Genomic DNA, 16,838 nt, shown 5'->3' with positions numbered 1-16,838 from the left:
TCCTGGACTGGGGCACGAACCCGTGTCCCCTGCATCGGCAGGCGGACTCTCAACCACTGCGCCACCAGGAAAGCCCCATGACTCTTTTTGAATTCTGGTTTTCTCAGGGTATATGCCCAGTAGTGGGATTGCTGGGTCGTATGGTAGTTGTATTTTTAGTTTTTTAAGGAACCTCCATATTGTTCTCCATAGTGGCTGTATCAATTTACATTCCCACCAACAGTGTAGGAGGGTTCCCTTTTCTTCACACCCTCTCCAGCATTTATTGTTTGTAGATTTTTTGATGATGGCCATTCTGACTGGTGTGAGATGATACCTCATTGTAGTTTTGATTTGCATTTCTCTAATGATTAGTGTTGTTGAGCATTCTTTCATGTGTTTGTTGGCAATCTGTATATCTTCTTTGGAGAAATATCTGTTTAGGTCTTCTGCTCTTTTTGGATTGGGTTGTTTTGTTTTCTTTGATATTGAGCTGCATGACCTGCTTGTAAATTTTGGAGATTAATCCTTTGTCAGCTGCTTCATTTGCAAATATTTTCTCCCATTCTGAGAGTTGTCTTTTCATCTTGTTTATGGTTTCCTTTGCTGTGCAGAAGCTTTGAAGTTTCATTAGGTCCCATTTGTTTATTTTTGTTTTTATTTCCATTTCTCTAGGAGGTGGGTCAAAAAGGATCTTGTTGTGATTTATGTCATAGAGTGTTCTGCCTATGTTTTACTCTAAAAGATTTATAGTGCCTGGCCTTACATTTAGGTCTTTAATCCATTTTGAGTTCACTTTTTTGTACGGTGTTAGGAAGTGTTCTAAATTTCATTCTTTTACATGTAGCTGTCCAGTTTTTCCAGCACCACTTATTGAAGAGGCTATCTTTTCTCCATTGGATATTCTTGCCTCCTTTATCAAAAATAAGGTGACCATATGTGCGTGGGTTTATCTCTGGGTTTTTTATCCTGTTCCATTGATCTATATTTCTGTTTTTGTGCCAGTACCATATTGTCTTGATTACTGTAGCTTTGTAGCTTATTGTCTTGATTACTGTAGCTTTGTAGTATAGTCTGAAGTCAGGGAGCCTTATTCCTCCAGCTCCGTTTTTCTTTCTCAAGATTGCTTTGGCTATTTGGGATCTTTTGTGTTTCCATACAAATTGTGAAATTTTTTGTTCTAGTTCTGTGAAAAATGCCAGTGGTAGTTTGATAGGGATTGCATTGAATCTGTAGATTGCTTTGGGGAGTATAGTCATTTTCACAATGTTGATTCTTCCAATCCAAGAACATGGTATATCTCTCCATCTATTTGTATCATCTTTAATTTCTTTCATCAGTGTCTTATAGTTTTCTGCACACAGGTCCTTTGTCTCCTTAGGTAGGTTTATTCCTAGATATTTTATTTTTTTTGTTGCAATGGTAAATGGGAGTGTTTCCTTAATTTCTCTTTCAGATTTTTCATCATTAGTGTGTAAAGGAATGCAAGAGATTTCTGTGCATTAATTTTGTATCCTACAACTTTACCATATTCATTGATTAACGCTAGTAGTTTTCTGGTAGCATCTTTAGGATTCTCTATGTATAGTATCATGTCATCAGCAAACAGTGACAGCTTTACTTCTTCTTTTCTGATTTGGATTCCTTTTATTTCTTTTTCTTCTCTGATTGCTGTGGCTAAAACTTCCAAAACTATGTTGAATAATAGTGGTGAGAGTGGGCAACCATGTCTTGCTCCTGATCTTAGGGGAAATCGTTTCAGTTTTTCACCATTGAGAATGATGTTGGCTGTGGTTTTTTCATATATGGCCTTTATTATGTTGAGGTAAGTTCCCTCTATGCCTACTTTCTGGAGAGTTTTTATCATAAATGGTGTTGAATTTTGTCAAAATCTTTTTCTGCATCTATTGAGATGATCATATAGTTTTTCTCCTTCAGTTTGTTAATATGGTCTATCACATTGATTGATTTGTGTATATTGAAGAATCCTTGCATTCCTGGGGTAAACCCCACTTGATCATGGTGTATGATCATTTTAATGTGTTGTTGGATTCTGTTTGCTAGTATTTTGTTGAGGATTTTTGCAACTATGTTCATCAGTGATATTGGCGTATAGTTTTCGTTCTCTGTGACATCTTTGTCTGGTTTTGGTATCAGGGTGATCTTGGCCTCGAAGATAGAGTTTGGGAGTGTTCCTCCCTCTGCTGTATTTTGGAAGAGTTTAAGAAGGATAGGTGTTAGCTCTTCTCTAAATGTTTGATAGAATTTGCCTGTCAAGCCGTCTGGTCCTGGGCTTTTGTTTGTTGGAAGATTTTTAATCACAGTCTCCACTTAGTGCTTGTGATAGGTCTGTTTATATTTTCTATTTCGTCCCGGTTCCGTCTCGGAAGGTTGTGCTTTTCTAAGAATTTGTACGTTTCTTCCAGGTTGTCCATTTTATTGGCATATAGTTGTTTGTAGTAGTCTCTCATGGTCCTTTGCAGTGTCAGTTGTTACTTCTCCTTTTTCATTTCTAATTCTATTGATTTAGGTCTTCTCCCTTTTTTTCTTGATGAGTCTGGCTAATGGTTTATCAATTTTGTTTATGTTCTCAAAGAACCAGCTTTTATTTTTATTGATCTTTGCTATTGTTCCTTCATTTCTTTTTCATTTATTTCTGATCTAATCTTTATGATTTCTTTCCTTCTGCTGACTCTGGGATTTTTTTGTTCTTCTTTCTCTAATTGCTTTAGGTAAGGTTTGGTTGTTTATTTGAGATGTTTCTTGTTTCTTGAGGTAGGATTGTATTGCTAACAACTTCCTTCTTAGAACTGCTTTTGCTGCATCCCATAGGTTTTGGGTCGTCGTGTTTTCATTGTCATTTGTTTCTAGGTATTTTTTGATTTCCTCTTTCATTTCTTCAGTGATCTCTTGGTTATTAAGTAGTGTATTGTTTAGCCTCCATGTGTTTGTATTTTTTACAGATATTTTTCCTGTAATTGATATCTAGTCTCATAGCATTGTGGTTGGAAAAGATGCTTGATACGATTTCAGTTTTCTTAAGTTTACCAAGGCTTGATTTGTGACCCAAGATATGATCTATCCTGCAGATAGTTCCATGAGCAGTTGAGAAGAACGTGTATTCTGTTGATTTTGGATGGAATGTCCTGTACATATCAATTAAGTCAGTCTTGTTTAATGTGTTATTTAAAGCTTGTGTTTACTTATTTATTTTCATTTTGGATGATCTGTCTGTTGGTGAAAGTGGGGTGTTAAAGTCCCCTACTATGAATGTGTTACTGTCGATTTCCCCTTTTATGGCTTTAGCATTTGCCTTGTGTATAGAGGTGCTCCTATGTTGGGTGCATAAATATTTACAATTGTTATATCTTCTTCTTGGATTGATCCCTTGATCATTATGTAGTGTCCTTCTTTGTCTCTTGTAATAGTCTTTATTTTAAAGTCTGTTTTCTCTGATATGAGAATTGCTACTCCAGCTTTCTTTTTATTTCCATTTGCATGGAATATCTTTTTCCATCCCTTCACTTTCAGTCTGTATGTGTCCCTAGGTCTGAAGTGGGTCTCTTGTAGACAGCATATATACAGGTCTTGTTTTGGTATCCATTCAGCCAGTCTATGTCTTTTGGTTGGAGCATTTAATCCATTTACATTTAAGGTAATTATTGATATGTGTGTTCCTATTACCATTTTCTTAATTGTTTTGTATTTATTTTGTAGGTCTTTTCCTTTTCTTGTATTTCCTGTCTAGAGAAGTTCCATTAGCATTTGTTGTAAAGCTGGTTTGGTGGTGCTGAATTCTCTTAACTTTTGCTTTCCTATAAACCTTTGATTTCTCTGTTGAATCTGAATGAGATCCTTGCTGGGTAGAGTAATCTTGGTTGTAGGTTTTTCCCTTTCATCACTTTAAATATGTCTTGCCAGTCCCTTCTGGCTTGCAGAGTTTCTGCTGAAAGGTCAGCTGTTAACCTTATGGGGATTCCCTTGTATATTATTTGTTGCTTTTCCCTTGGTGCCTTTATTATTTTTTCTTTGTCTTTAATTTTTGATAGTTTGATTAATATGTGTCTTGGTGTGTTTCTCCTCGGATTTATCGTTTATGGGACTCTCTGCGCTTCCTGGAGTTGATTGACTATTTCCTTTCCCATACTAGGGAAGTTTCAACTATGATCTCTTCAAATATTTCTCAGTCCCTTTCTTTTTCTCTTCGTCTTCTGGGACCCCTATAGTTCGAAATTCGTGCGTTTAATCTTGTCCTACAGGTGTCTGAGACTGTCCTCAATTCTTTTCATTCTTTTTTCTTTATTCTCTTCTGCAGTAGTTACTTCCACTATTTTATCTTCCAGGTCACTTATCCATTCTTCTGCCTCTGTTTTTCTGCTTTTGATTCCTTCTAGAGAATTTTAAATGTCATGTATTTTGGTGTTCATCATTGTTTGTTTGATCTTTAGTTCTTCTAGTTTGTTGTTAAATGTTTCTTGTATTTTCTCCATTCTATTTCCAAGATTTTGGATCATTTTTACTCTCAGTACTCTGAATTCTTTTTCAGGTAGCCTGCCTATTTCCTCTTCATTTGTTTCATCTGGTACGTTTTTACCTTGCTCCTTCATCTGCTGTGTGTTTCTGTGTTTTCTCATTTTGCTTAACTTACTCTGTTTGGGGTCTCCTTTTTGCAGGCTGCATGTTTGTAGTTCCCGTTGTTCTTGGTGTCTGTCCCCAGTGGCTAAGGTTGGTTCAGTGGGTTGTGTAGGCTTCCTGGTGGAGGGGACTAATGCCTGTGTTCTGGTGGATGAGGCTGGATCTTGTCTTTCTGGTGGGCAGGACCGCATCTGGTTGTGTTTTGGGGTGTCTGTTACCTTATTATGATTTTAGGCAGCCTCTCTGATAATGGGTGGGGTTGTGTTTCTGTCTTGCTAGTTTGGCATGGGGTGTTCAGCACTGGCACTTGCTGGTTGTTGAGTGGAGCTGGGTCATAGCTTTGAGATGGAAATCTCTGGGAGAGCTTTTGCCATTTGATATTACTTGGGGCTGGGAGGTCTCTGGTGGACCAATGTCCTGAACTCGGCTCTCCCACCTCAGAGGCACCGGTCTGACACCTGGCCAGAGCACCAAGACCCTATCAGCCACATGGCTTGGTCAGCTGTCCTGTCTCAGAGTTGCCTGAGGGCCAGGCATCCTGTTGGGGGCTCCTCTCCTCGGATCCCGGAGACGCCTGTGGGCGGCTTCCTGTCAGGGGCTTCCCAGTCAGGTGCAGTCACCTGAGGGCTGGGTGTTGGGTCTGAGTCATACAGTGCGCTGGGCGCTCGCCTTTGTGCTCCTGAGTGCAGCATCGGGGGTTTGGCAGGTGTCTGAGGCCCAGGTCATGGCTTCCACCCAGGTTTACATCTAGCGCACAGGTTTACATCTGGGCTCCATGTTTACGACTTGGGGGGTTTACGTCTGAGGGTTTTGCGTCTGGACCCCAGGTTTACGTCTCAAGATAGCTTTAATAGCTGACATTTATATAGCTCTTGCCTTTTGCCAGCCACTGTAATATGTGTTTTGCATATAGTAACTTGCCTAACTCCTACAGTTATCTATAAGATATATACTGTTATTATTCTCATTTTAGAAATAGGCTGCTTAAGAATAGAGAGGTTAAGTAATTTGACCAGGATCACAGCTAGTAAGTGGTGGAACTGAGTTTCAAATGCAGGCAGTTTGGCTCCAGGACCAGTTAAGAATGATTGAATGAACCTGGTACCCATTTACCCATGTCTGCACACAGATGTTCATATACTAAATGTCACTAATTTTCAAGGCATTACTTTTTAATTTTTTTTTTTCTAGTTGTAATGGATTTTCCTTCTTCCCCTCCCCTCTGATTATCCATTTAGGAAACTTTTATCGGTCTTATGGCCAAGTACTAATCTAGGCACTGGCAATATAGAAATAAAAGTTAGTCTCCACTGCCAAGAAACTGAGTCTAATGGGAGAAGATGTAGAGGATAACAGACAATAATAATAGGATGTGGTAAGTGCTATGATTGAAGATGCCTAGAGGGAGCGCACTTAGCCTAGCCAGAAGAGGGTAACTCCTGACCTGAATTTTTTTTTTTTTTTTTTTTGCGGTACGCGGGCCTCTCACTGTTGTGGCCTCTCCCGTTGCGGAGCACAGGCTCTGGACACGGAGGCACAGCGGCCATGGCTCACGGGCCTAGCCGCTCTGTGGCATGTGGGATCTTCCCGGACTGGGGCATGAACACTTGTCCCCTACATCGGCAGGCAGACTCTCAACCACTGCGCCACCAGGGAAGCCCCTGACCTGAATTTTGATGGATTAGGATTTAGCCAAGGATAGGAATCCCAGCCTTCTTTCATTTGTCCTCACTATCTCTCTTTTTTTCTCTTTATGTAGAATGGAGTGCAGTTGTTTTTTCAGAACCTTCAGAGTTACCATTTTATGTTTCTGCCTGATTCCATTGTTCCTTCTCTCTTCTTCTTTGTCACGTTTTACTTGCCAACCTCCTCACTATGTTTTCCACCACACTTTATGTCTTTTTTCTTAGTTTATTTCTTTAGTCCTCCCTAGAAACTCTGTCTTATCTAATATAGTAGAGACTTAAATTTACTTTTCTTTAGCCCCCTTTCTTCCTGTCTAGCAAGATGGCCAGTAAATATATAAGACTCATGGTCAGTAGTATTTAACCTCTCTGTGCCACAGTTTCCTCACCTTTAAAATGGGCACACTAGTAGTGACTACCTCATTAGGTTGTTTAGAGGATAAAGTGAGTTAATGCCTGTAAAACTTAGAAGAGTGCCTGGAATATAAATAAAAAAGGCCGACAGTCAATAAAAGCTTGGGACTCCTATCTTCCTTGGCTAAGTCCTATTTTTGTCCAAATATTTGGCCCCTGACTTGCTGTTGTTTCTGCCTTAATTGTTCATCAGGGATCTGGTTTTACTTAAGTGTGCCCATTTTCTTTCCTTCTCCTTGGGGTTCTCCTTTGCTAGTCTAGGTGCTTACAGTTCTGATTTCCTTTTTGTGGTGGACAATAACTTGGGAGGTTGTCAGGAAGACAAGGCATTGTTATCATTCATGTTTCATGACATATTACTAGGGGTTTATAATAATAAAATAGGTTTTTGTTTCATATAGCAACAGGGTTCATTAAAAAATTAAAATCCTTTCCCCATTATTATAGTTAGGCATATTTATTTTAAAAGATAAAAATATTACAGAAATATAAAACTTAAAAGTGAAATATGCATTCCCTAAATATTTATTGAGTGCCTACTATGCGATAAGATACTGTTAGGTGCTGGAACATAATTGCTGTTAATAGTTTGATGTAGATGCTTACAGTTATTTTTAAAGGTCTTTGTAATCATATAAGTAACAATATTTACTAAAATAAAACCATACTTAAAATTACTCTTTTGTTTCTTTTCATCACCAAATAATATATTTTAGGTGATTTTCATGTTAGCATGTAAAGATTCACCAATTCTTTTAAACTACCAGATAGTATTCTTTTGAATGGATATACTATAATTTAATTAATAAAACTCCTATTGATGGATTCCTGATAGTTTTCAATTCCTTATTATTATAAGCAGTGATGCAATGAAAATCCTCTTACATATATATTTTTGGCATATGTATTTCTGGATAATAAATTTCTAGAAGTGGAGTTGCTGGATCAAATGGTGTATTAATTTAGAATCTTAATAAAGTAAAAAAGATTGCTCGTTTAAACATCAACCTTCTTGTCTATTTCCCCATACTTTTATCAACATTAGGTGTTATTATTCTTTATACTGTCTGCCAGTCTAATTGGTGAATATGTTTCATTGTTTTAATTTGCATTGAAAAATTATTGAGATAGGACTTTCTTTAATATCTTTATTGGCTAGTTGTATTTTATATGTTTTGACCTGTACTATGTTCATGTCATTGGCCCAATTTTCTGTTGGATTGTTCTTTATTTTATTGCTTGGTAAGATCTTGGTATATTAGGTAAAATAGCCCTGTCATATGTTGGAAAAATTTTTTTTGCTTGTTTTTTAATATATATTTTACCTTACTTCATAGAAGTTTTTAATTTATAGGTAGTTATATTTCTTATTCTTTCTTATAGCATCTTGGTTTTGTTTCATGCTTAGGAATTCCTTTCCCAACAAGAATAATAAGAATCTGAAAGATTCTGTATATCAGTAATACTTTTTGAGTTTTATCATAATCAAGATTAATGATGGGGCTTCCCTGGTGGTGCAGTGGTTGAGAATCCGCCTGCTGATGCAGGGGACACGGGTTCGTGCCCCGGTCCGGGAAGATCCCACATGCCGCAGAGTGGCTAGGCCTGTGAGCCATGGCCGCTGAGCCTGCGCGTCCGGAGCCTGTGCTCTGCAACGGGAGAGGCCACAACAGTGAGAGGCCCACGTACCGCAAAAAAAAAAAAAAAAAAAAAAAAAAAGATTAATGATGTCTATCAGTGTTTGTTTCCTTTTTTCTTTTTCCTTTTCATTGTGTTCTTAGATTTTGGTCGCCAGTTTAGCATGTACAACTTCATCAAATAACTTGGCACCTTGGTGTATTATGATTTACTGTGTAGCAAATTAGAGTATAAAGTAGGAATGTCTTGGACCCTGCTTAACTGAATATCAATTTATAAGTACTTACATTATGCTTGGTACTAATTAATAAGAGGGGTGACCAGCAGTCTGTTTGCCTGAGAGTCTAAGTTTAACCTGCTTTCCAGTGTAACTTTTAATAGTGTCCCTTTTCCCTACTGATTTTAAACAAACAAAACCAGCCAATTATTTTACCAGCAAAATAAGTTTATTTGGAATAGCAGAGATGTGCAGTTTGGGACAAGCAAAAAATGGTGAACTGTAGGCATATCTGGAGAACGGATGAGAGGGCCTTGCTTTTATAGAGGAAAGGAGGAAATTGGGGAGGGCTGCAGGGGTTCTTCATTGGCTGCAGATGGCAGGCAGCTTGTCCTTGCTGGATCAGGAGGAAATCTTTCTTCCTGCTGGGGTCTGTAAGCTGCGGTGAATGATACATGTGTGAGAACTGCCCCTCCATGGCTTCTTGACTTCACTTTAAATGAGGTTTCCTTTATTCATTTCATATGACTCTCAGAAGTGCCTCAGTTCAGTTTAAAAAATTATAAGGATTATAAGGGGTAGTAGTTCACATTAGGATATTTTAATATTAAGGCTTCAGTTGTTTCTGTTTACATTATTCCTCCAGTACTTAGTAATACTTCATGTACTTTAGCTTTAAAAAATATCTCATTTCTATTATTTTCATGATGAACTTGTTGCAAAGTTCATAGAGTTGCTTATGTGAGGTATTTCTAGAGCAGTGATGTTAGTGTATATCCTTTTAACCTTCATCCCACCATCCAGAATAATGCTTACTTTTTTTGAAATTTTGGCTTTCATTAGTTTTTTTTGTTTTGTTTTGTTTTTTAATAAATTTATTTACTTATTTTTAGCTGCATTGGGTCTTCGTTGCTGTGTGCAGGCTTTCTCTAGTTGTGGTGAGCGGGGGCTACTCTTTGTTGCAGTGCGCAGGCTTCTCATTGCAGTAGCTTCTCTTGTTGTGGAACACGGGCTCTAGGTGTGCGGGCTTCAGTAGTTGTTGCATGTGGGCTCCGTAGTTGTGGCTCATGGGCTCTAGAGCACAGGCTCAGTAGTTATGGCACGTGGGCTTAGTTGCTCTGTGGCATGTGGGATCTTCCCAGACCAGGGCTCGAACCCATGTCCCCTGCATTGGCAGGTGGATTCTTAACCACTGCGCTACCAGGGAAGTCCCAATACTTACTTTTTGAATAAAATGTCCCTCATGATTCTTGTTTATCCGGTATCATCCTAAATATGGTGAAGCATTTGTCTGTGTGTATGCATATAGTTTGTTTATATTTTACTAAATATGTGATAAAATCTTTTCGGATGGATATGACCAAATTTTTTAACCTTGCCATATAAACCTTTATTTATCATATTAATTTTTGGTGTTGAATATATCCACTGATACATGAATGAGTTTATGATTGGATCATGGGATTTGTAGCATGCTAAGTAAAACTGTTCTTAACACAGATCCCAGTGTGATTCACTTAATGCCAATCCCTACTATACTGTAACAGCATTGATTAAACCTTAGTACTGGGCTTCCCTGGTGGCGCAGTGGTTGAGAGTCTGCCTGCCGATGCAGGGGAGACGGGTTTGTGCCCCGGTCTGGGAAGATCCCACATGCCGCGGAGCAGCTGGGCCTGTGAGCCGTGGCCGCTGAGCCTGTGCGTCTGGAGCTTGTGCTCTGCAACGGCAGAGGCCACAACAGTGAGAGGCCTGCATATTGCAAAAAAACAAAACAAAACAAAAAAAACCTTAGTACTTGCCATCAGCCAGACAGATTTTTATCTAGCTTATTTCATCATTCAGACAATACTTCTCCAGCCTTTTCTTAGGTAGTACTGTGTCAGAGTCTTTGTTATAATGTAGGTGAATTGTGCCCATTACATCTCCTTTCTCTACCAACTCTGTTACCACTCAAAAGATTTATAGACCTTAGAATTACTCATTTTCACCACTGATTGTAAACTGTAACTCAACCTATCTTATTCTTTCTGAAACGATTACTTTACATCTTGGGATGTTTTATACAGTTGCCATTTTAAAAGACCAAATAGTTTCATCTTTCCTTAGTCAAAAATATCTTGTACTTATCAATATATCTTTAAAAAACCTTAAAAAGGTTTTTTAGATTTCTGGTTGTGTGTTTGTATCATATTATACATGTTTCTTGGTGTTATATATTGATATATATGTCTGACTCTTGTTTTTAGTATTTATTTGTCTCAGTAAATATTAATAACTATAGTAATAAAATAATTTAAATAATTTAAATAAAATATTAATTTCTGAGAATGTTCAACTGATGAATAAAGCACCATATAAGAATTTCTAATCATGTTACCATTAGCTTTTAAATTTTCTCTCTTTGGGTAAAGATATTTATTTATAGGTATTTTCAATTTCATACTGTGTAAACTGTAGACAAGAATGTTCATAAAAACTTGTGATTTGAAAATATTTATTTAGGCACTAAAGATAAAATGTATTAATGAAATACTGTTATTTTTGCAATGGGTATAATAATTAAGCAAAAGTATTATTTGATTGTTCATTAGACACACTGTCATGTTTCTTGTTCTAAAATACATTAATATCTAATATAGTGTGTAATATAATGTTTGTTCTTTTTGTATTTCTTCTGCAGAGAGTGATAATGAACTCTCGAGTGGAACAGGTGATGTGTCTAAGGATTGTCCTGAGAAGATCCTATATTCTTGGGGAGAATTGCTAGGAAGATGGTAAACTTTTTTTTTATTGAAAATTTTATATTTACATAATTGATATTAATTTGCTTTATTAATTAAAATCTATGTGTTTACATATCTTAATCTTGAGATTACTTAGGCAGTCAATATAGATGGTCATCTAGGGGTTGAGCCCTCAACCACTCCAGTGTTTGGCAGTTGGAAAGATGAGTAGGAAAGATCATGCAAAGGAGTCCAAGGAAGCTCCTTTGGAGGAAGAGAACCAAGGGTAGGAGGAGAACCAAGGTAGAAATCAAGTGAATTAAGACTATCAAGAAGGAGGAAGTGATCAACTGCTGATAGGTCAAGTCAGAGGAAGCCTGAGAATTTCATTGGGTCCAGCGATTTGAATGTCACTGGTTACTTGGACCAGAACCCCTCTGTGGAGAGGTAGGAATGAAAGCCTGATTGGACTATGTCTAAGAGGAAAGATAATCAGCAGTTATAGATAGATAGGTCTTCAGAGAAGTTTTGCTAGAAGGAGAGGATAAGAAATAGGGACATAATTAGGAAGTGGATGTGGGTTGAGAGATTATTCTGAAAATTAAGATGGCCAATATAGCCTGTACATTGTATGTTGTTGGAAATGATCTAGTAGGAAGAGAAAATTTGATCATGCCAGAGGAAGAGGACACAGTTGCAAGAGAAGTCGATGAATAGGCAAGAAGAGATGGACTTGTTGACTAGTGGAGGAGTTGTATTTAGAAGCGCCGAACATTCATTGTAACAGAAGGAAAGGTGGGGCATGGCTACAAAAGTAATAGCTGACTTAAGTGTACTTACTGTGTGTCAGGTGCTGTTCTAAGCACTTTAGATACCTTAGTTAATTATCATCATGACAACCCTCTGACCTAGGGATTATTATTATCTTCATTTTACAGATGAGAAAATGGAGGTGCAGCTATGTCAGGTAGCTAGTATAAAAATACACAACAAATAATGGCAGCAAATAGGTAACTTGCTCAAGATCCCATGGTCAATAAATAATTTGCCCATGATCATGCAACAAGTAAATGACAGGATTTGAATCTAGGCAGTCTGGCTCCAGAGCCAGAACTTTTTAACCAGTTGGACAGGCTGCCATTTCTATAATGTACATAGGTTTCTGGATTACTTTTTATAAGAGCATGTAGAAGTTTTAGTACAAGAGAGAATAAACTAGGAAAATTGATACCCTTCCCAGACTTCTCGTATGAGTTTAAAGAGAGATCATGAGAATGGCAGTATGGTGGACAAGAAAACAAAATATTTTTATGACTAATTAAACAGCCAGTTGAGATCTTTATTTATAAAAAGTAAGATTTATAACTTGGTTCAATATACAGCATCCTCTTAGGTTCTAGGAGATACATAGATAAATACCCAGTTCCTACCTTTGAGGTTCATAATCAAGAAGGGTGGGAATATACACTCATAACAGACCATTTTAACAAAATAACTGAAACAATGAGGTTGTTTCAAATTTCTTAACCATTTTGTTAAGAAAATGGTTAAGAAATTTCTTTTTTATAAAGTGACAATCACTTGATTTTTTACCCAACTTAAAAAATTCATCTATTCTCTCTTAGGAATTGTATGCTGATTTAAATATGAATAGGAGATAATTCCTACCCCCAAAGAGTTTACCATCTTATAGAGGCATATAGACATTTAAACAGATAATTGTGACATAATGGATAAATGCTTCTGTTAGCACTGAGGACCCAATGGAAATTTTCGAATGAACACAAAAGTAGAAAAAAAAAATACAATAAATGTGATAAAGAAAATCCCCAACAAATATTTTAAAGGTGAAATTCCTATGATGCTTTTTATTATTTAGAAAGGTAATTTTGGAGTAGGAAGAAACTATTAATAGAGAAGGTAGTTAGGATGTAATTGCATGGGTTGATGAGGTCTATACCAAACTGATGGGTCTTTTGTATGGAGAGGAGTTCCAAACAGAGAAAGAATTCTGAAGTAGAGTTGATGGGATTTCTCAGCTATCATTCAGTGTACATTTTTTGCAGAAATAAAATACCATCTTTCTACATTATATTTTTAGTAGTGGACTTCAAGAAACTCATTGAAAGAATCTGAGGGAACTATTTTAAAGGACTAAGGTAACTGGTTTTTAGACCTTTATAAAACTTGCTGGATCTTTTACAATTCAAGTATGTATTTTTATTTTATTTGGCTTATTATTGCAGTTGTGTCATGACAATTCATATGAAAACAATAAAATTTGCCTGTTTGAGAGTTTATATCTATTACACAAGAATTGACAAAATTTTTAAATTGCTCTTGGAATATCTTTTTTAAACATTCATCTTTTTTAGAGCTTTTCAGTGAGTCTTAGGAATACTAGCTTAGGGACTTACATGAAGATATTTTTGTGATTTATTTAGGTAAAGCACCTTTTGAGGAAAACACTACATTTTGTGCTTTGGGGAGATTTTTATGAGGAGACAGCCTGTGTTCTCAAGGCACTTTTAAATAAAACATAGTTGAAAGTATTTTCAACTTATTATAAAACAACTAGATCACTCTATTAAAATAAAGTGAAGCTTTTATGGATAAAATCAGAATTCAGATAATGAAATATACTATTAGAAAGATATAAAGGAAGACTAATACTAATTTGAAATAATCAGAAAAAAATAAGGATACTATGGAAAAGAAAATGGAAAACAGACTATAAAATGTTCGGTGGTGGAGGTCTTCATACAAGACTGGAGTTAAGGTGTCTTGATGAAAGAACTAAATAAAAAAAAATGAGGAAACAAGGATTGAGAGAGGAGAGGGAGAGGGTCAGGGAGAGAGGAAATGAGGAGATGTTTGTGAAGGGAGGACTTGGAAACAAACTGAAGTGGTAGCAAGATTTCTTTTTCCTGAATATATTCAGAATGGTAATGCTGATGACTTATACATTAAATTATTTAAAGAATTTAAGGAATTGGGGCAGAATTATTTCTGGATAGCTTAAGAAAGCAGAGTGCTGATGCTGAACCCTTAGATGTAAGTCAGCTTTTGTGGCAGGAAGATTTTCTAACCAAAAAAGATGAAGTGAACCTCTGAGGTAAAAATTGAGTATAGTTTATTATATATAAATAAAACCATCTTCAAACTATTCATTCTCTTTTATTAGACTTTCAGAAAGTCAGTATGCATTTAATAGGCACTTCATAGCTATACTTATTATCACAGTGGGAAAATGTGTTCTTAATCCGTGGTTTCTCAACCTAGCTGAGCATCAGCAGACTTGACAGGGGGAAAAAAAAATCTAAACTTGGGAAACATGAAGGATTTGAATCACTAAGCATGAACATCCATAGCTTCCTTCCTTTTCACATCAATATAATGTTCCACTTTTTTGACTAATGAAAAAACCCGGCAAAAACACATACAAATCAGATTAAAATATGTGTTCTTGATTTACCCAGTGACCTTTAATGTGTCTCTTTTCTTGAAACTTTTCTTCATGTAGCTTGTTTAACTTAAAGTAAGACCTAGGTTGACTTATCTAGGTCTTATCATTAATAGTGGAAGGAGAAATGCCTAACTTTACTTGATGTTCTCCATCTTTTAGTTTCAGTTCTAGCTATTCCCTTTTCTGAGAAAACCTTTTAACATGGGTCAGGCTGCTGCCCTCACATTCTCATATCTTCTAACCACTTACTTCCACCTCCCCTCTATCATAACTTTCCTAATTCCATCAGTGACCACTCAGTTTCATTCAATGGCTTTTCTTCTCATCTCTAGATTTCTCTGCTGTTTTTGTTAGAAATGATACCTTCCCTTTGAAATTCTTTTCTGGACAGCTTTAACAATAGAGAAAGTTCTTACATGCCCAGATAGTTTCAAGAAAAGATGCCTCTTTGAAGGTAACTAGATGAATATAAAACAGCTTTATGATGCTATTAGAATCAGTGAGAATGTTTGCTTTTAAAAAAGCATTCTTTAGCTTAGCCTTAGTAGTTGATCATATTAATTTAGTTTCATAAATCTATTCATTTACCTAAAATGTATTGAAGACCTTTTATATGCCAGGCACTGTTCTAGGTGCTTGGGATATATAACTAAAGAAGACAGAGATTCCTGCCCTTGTGGAGTTTATATTCATGCATTAAAAACTGCCTGATTACTACTTGTTTAGTATATGTCTGATTTATGTGTGACTTTTTGAATAATTTGATAACTATCTTGCTTCTAGTGCAGAGTTCGGCACCTGTCATAACTAGCCCATTTCCAAGTCTCTTGATAGCTGCAGTTAATGCTGTACGCTATTAAAGCAATGGCCATATATAGTTATATTTTTATTAGAAATATTGAAACAATGATTATTTCTATAGATTGTTCTTTTGTTTGGGTCTTCTCTGGTCATAAATGTATACTAGTAGCATTTAGCTTAGTATCCACTAGTATCTCTTAAGTACTAGGGTGCTATATGCAATATAATTACTGTGTCATTACAAGAATAATCAGTAAATTAAAGCTGTTAATCATGTTGTGTTATGAATGACATAGTTCTTTTTAAATGTCAGTCTGTAAAGATAAATAGTGCCTGGGTTTTTAAGAGAGGAGAAAAGACTTTTCTATTATACCCAGCCAAACAGATGGCTGAGGGTCAGCTAGAAGCTGAATGTTGGTTGAGTTGAATCATATTATGGTAAAATGTGTATTAGGGACTGTTAACTATTAACCCTAAGGTGTGTGTATGCATGAGTAGGAAGAGATATTCCAGATTCAAAATCTTATATAAATCATTATACAAAGTAATTTGAGCCAACATAACACTTAATCAAGCTGTTTGTCCTCTTCATTTTGTCTGCCGCATTGGAAGCATATCGTAGTAGGATGAGTGGATGTTAGGAGGTCATTGTAGAGGTTGTAGAGTGACTACAGTTGGTGGTAGTAGAAGTAGAAGTGCATGGATTTTGGACAGGTTGGGAAAATAAAATGCATTAGACTTCTTGATGGATTAGTAATGGATTATGGGACAGAGAGTAATGTCAACCATAACGCCTAGGTTTCTAATTTGGTTGGATTGTAGTGACAATCACTGAGGTAGGATACCCTGGAAAACGATGAGGTTTAGGGAGAAAGAATATGAGTTTAGATTTGAGCATGTTGATCTCTGGAGCTCAGAATACATGGGCATGGATGACAATGCCCAGAGACAAGAGACTGAAGAGAATTAGATCACTGAGGGAAACTGGAGAGATTAAAAGCTTAGATACTTAAGAGGTTAATAGAGGAGAAGCAATCATCAGTGGGGTTTGTGGGTGGGAGGAAAAGAGAGTGCTTTGTTATTGAAGCCGAGGGAAACAAAGTGGTCAACAGTGAAAGGAGTGAAAAATGTCTTTTGAATTTAGTGGCATAGAGAGGTCATGTATTGCTTAAGTGAAAACTGTTTCTAGGAGAGATAGAGAAGCCATGTTGAGTTGAGCTGAGGAATGAGTGTGAGGGGAAGAAATAGAGATTGAGTATACAGCGATCCTTTAGAGAAAT

At 36.6% G+C, this 16,838-nt stretch overlaps 1 protein-coding gene across 10 annotated transcripts in view; it reads left to right on the top strand.

Moving 5' to 3' along the window:
- The window catches only part of RABGAP1L (RAB GTPase activating protein 1 like), a 684,401-nt gene that overhangs the window by 172,406 nt on the left and 495,157 nt on the right, over positions 1–16,838 (top strand). For all 10 annotated transcript variants that reach the window (XR_007479508.1, XM_033428113.2, XM_033428114.2 and 7 more), the window contains one exon: positions 11,249–11,342. Coding sequence is in view for 9 of the 10 variants with exons in the window: in XM_033428113.2 (XP_033284004.1) it covers positions 11,249–11,342 (94 nt within the window). In the remaining variant the exon portion in view is untranslated. The remainder of the gene's footprint in view (positions 1–11,248; positions 11,343–16,838) is intronic.

Source organism: Orcinus orca, chromosome 1, assembly GCF_937001465.1.
Source record: "Orcinus orca chromosome 1, mOrcOrc1.1, whole genome shotgun sequence".
NCBI classification, from domain to species: Eukaryota; Metazoa; Chordata; class Mammalia; order Artiodactyla; family Delphinidae; genus Orcinus; species Orcinus orca.
Note: the sequence above shows the minus strand (reverse complement) of the source record. Positions and strands in the feature narration are given on the sequence as shown.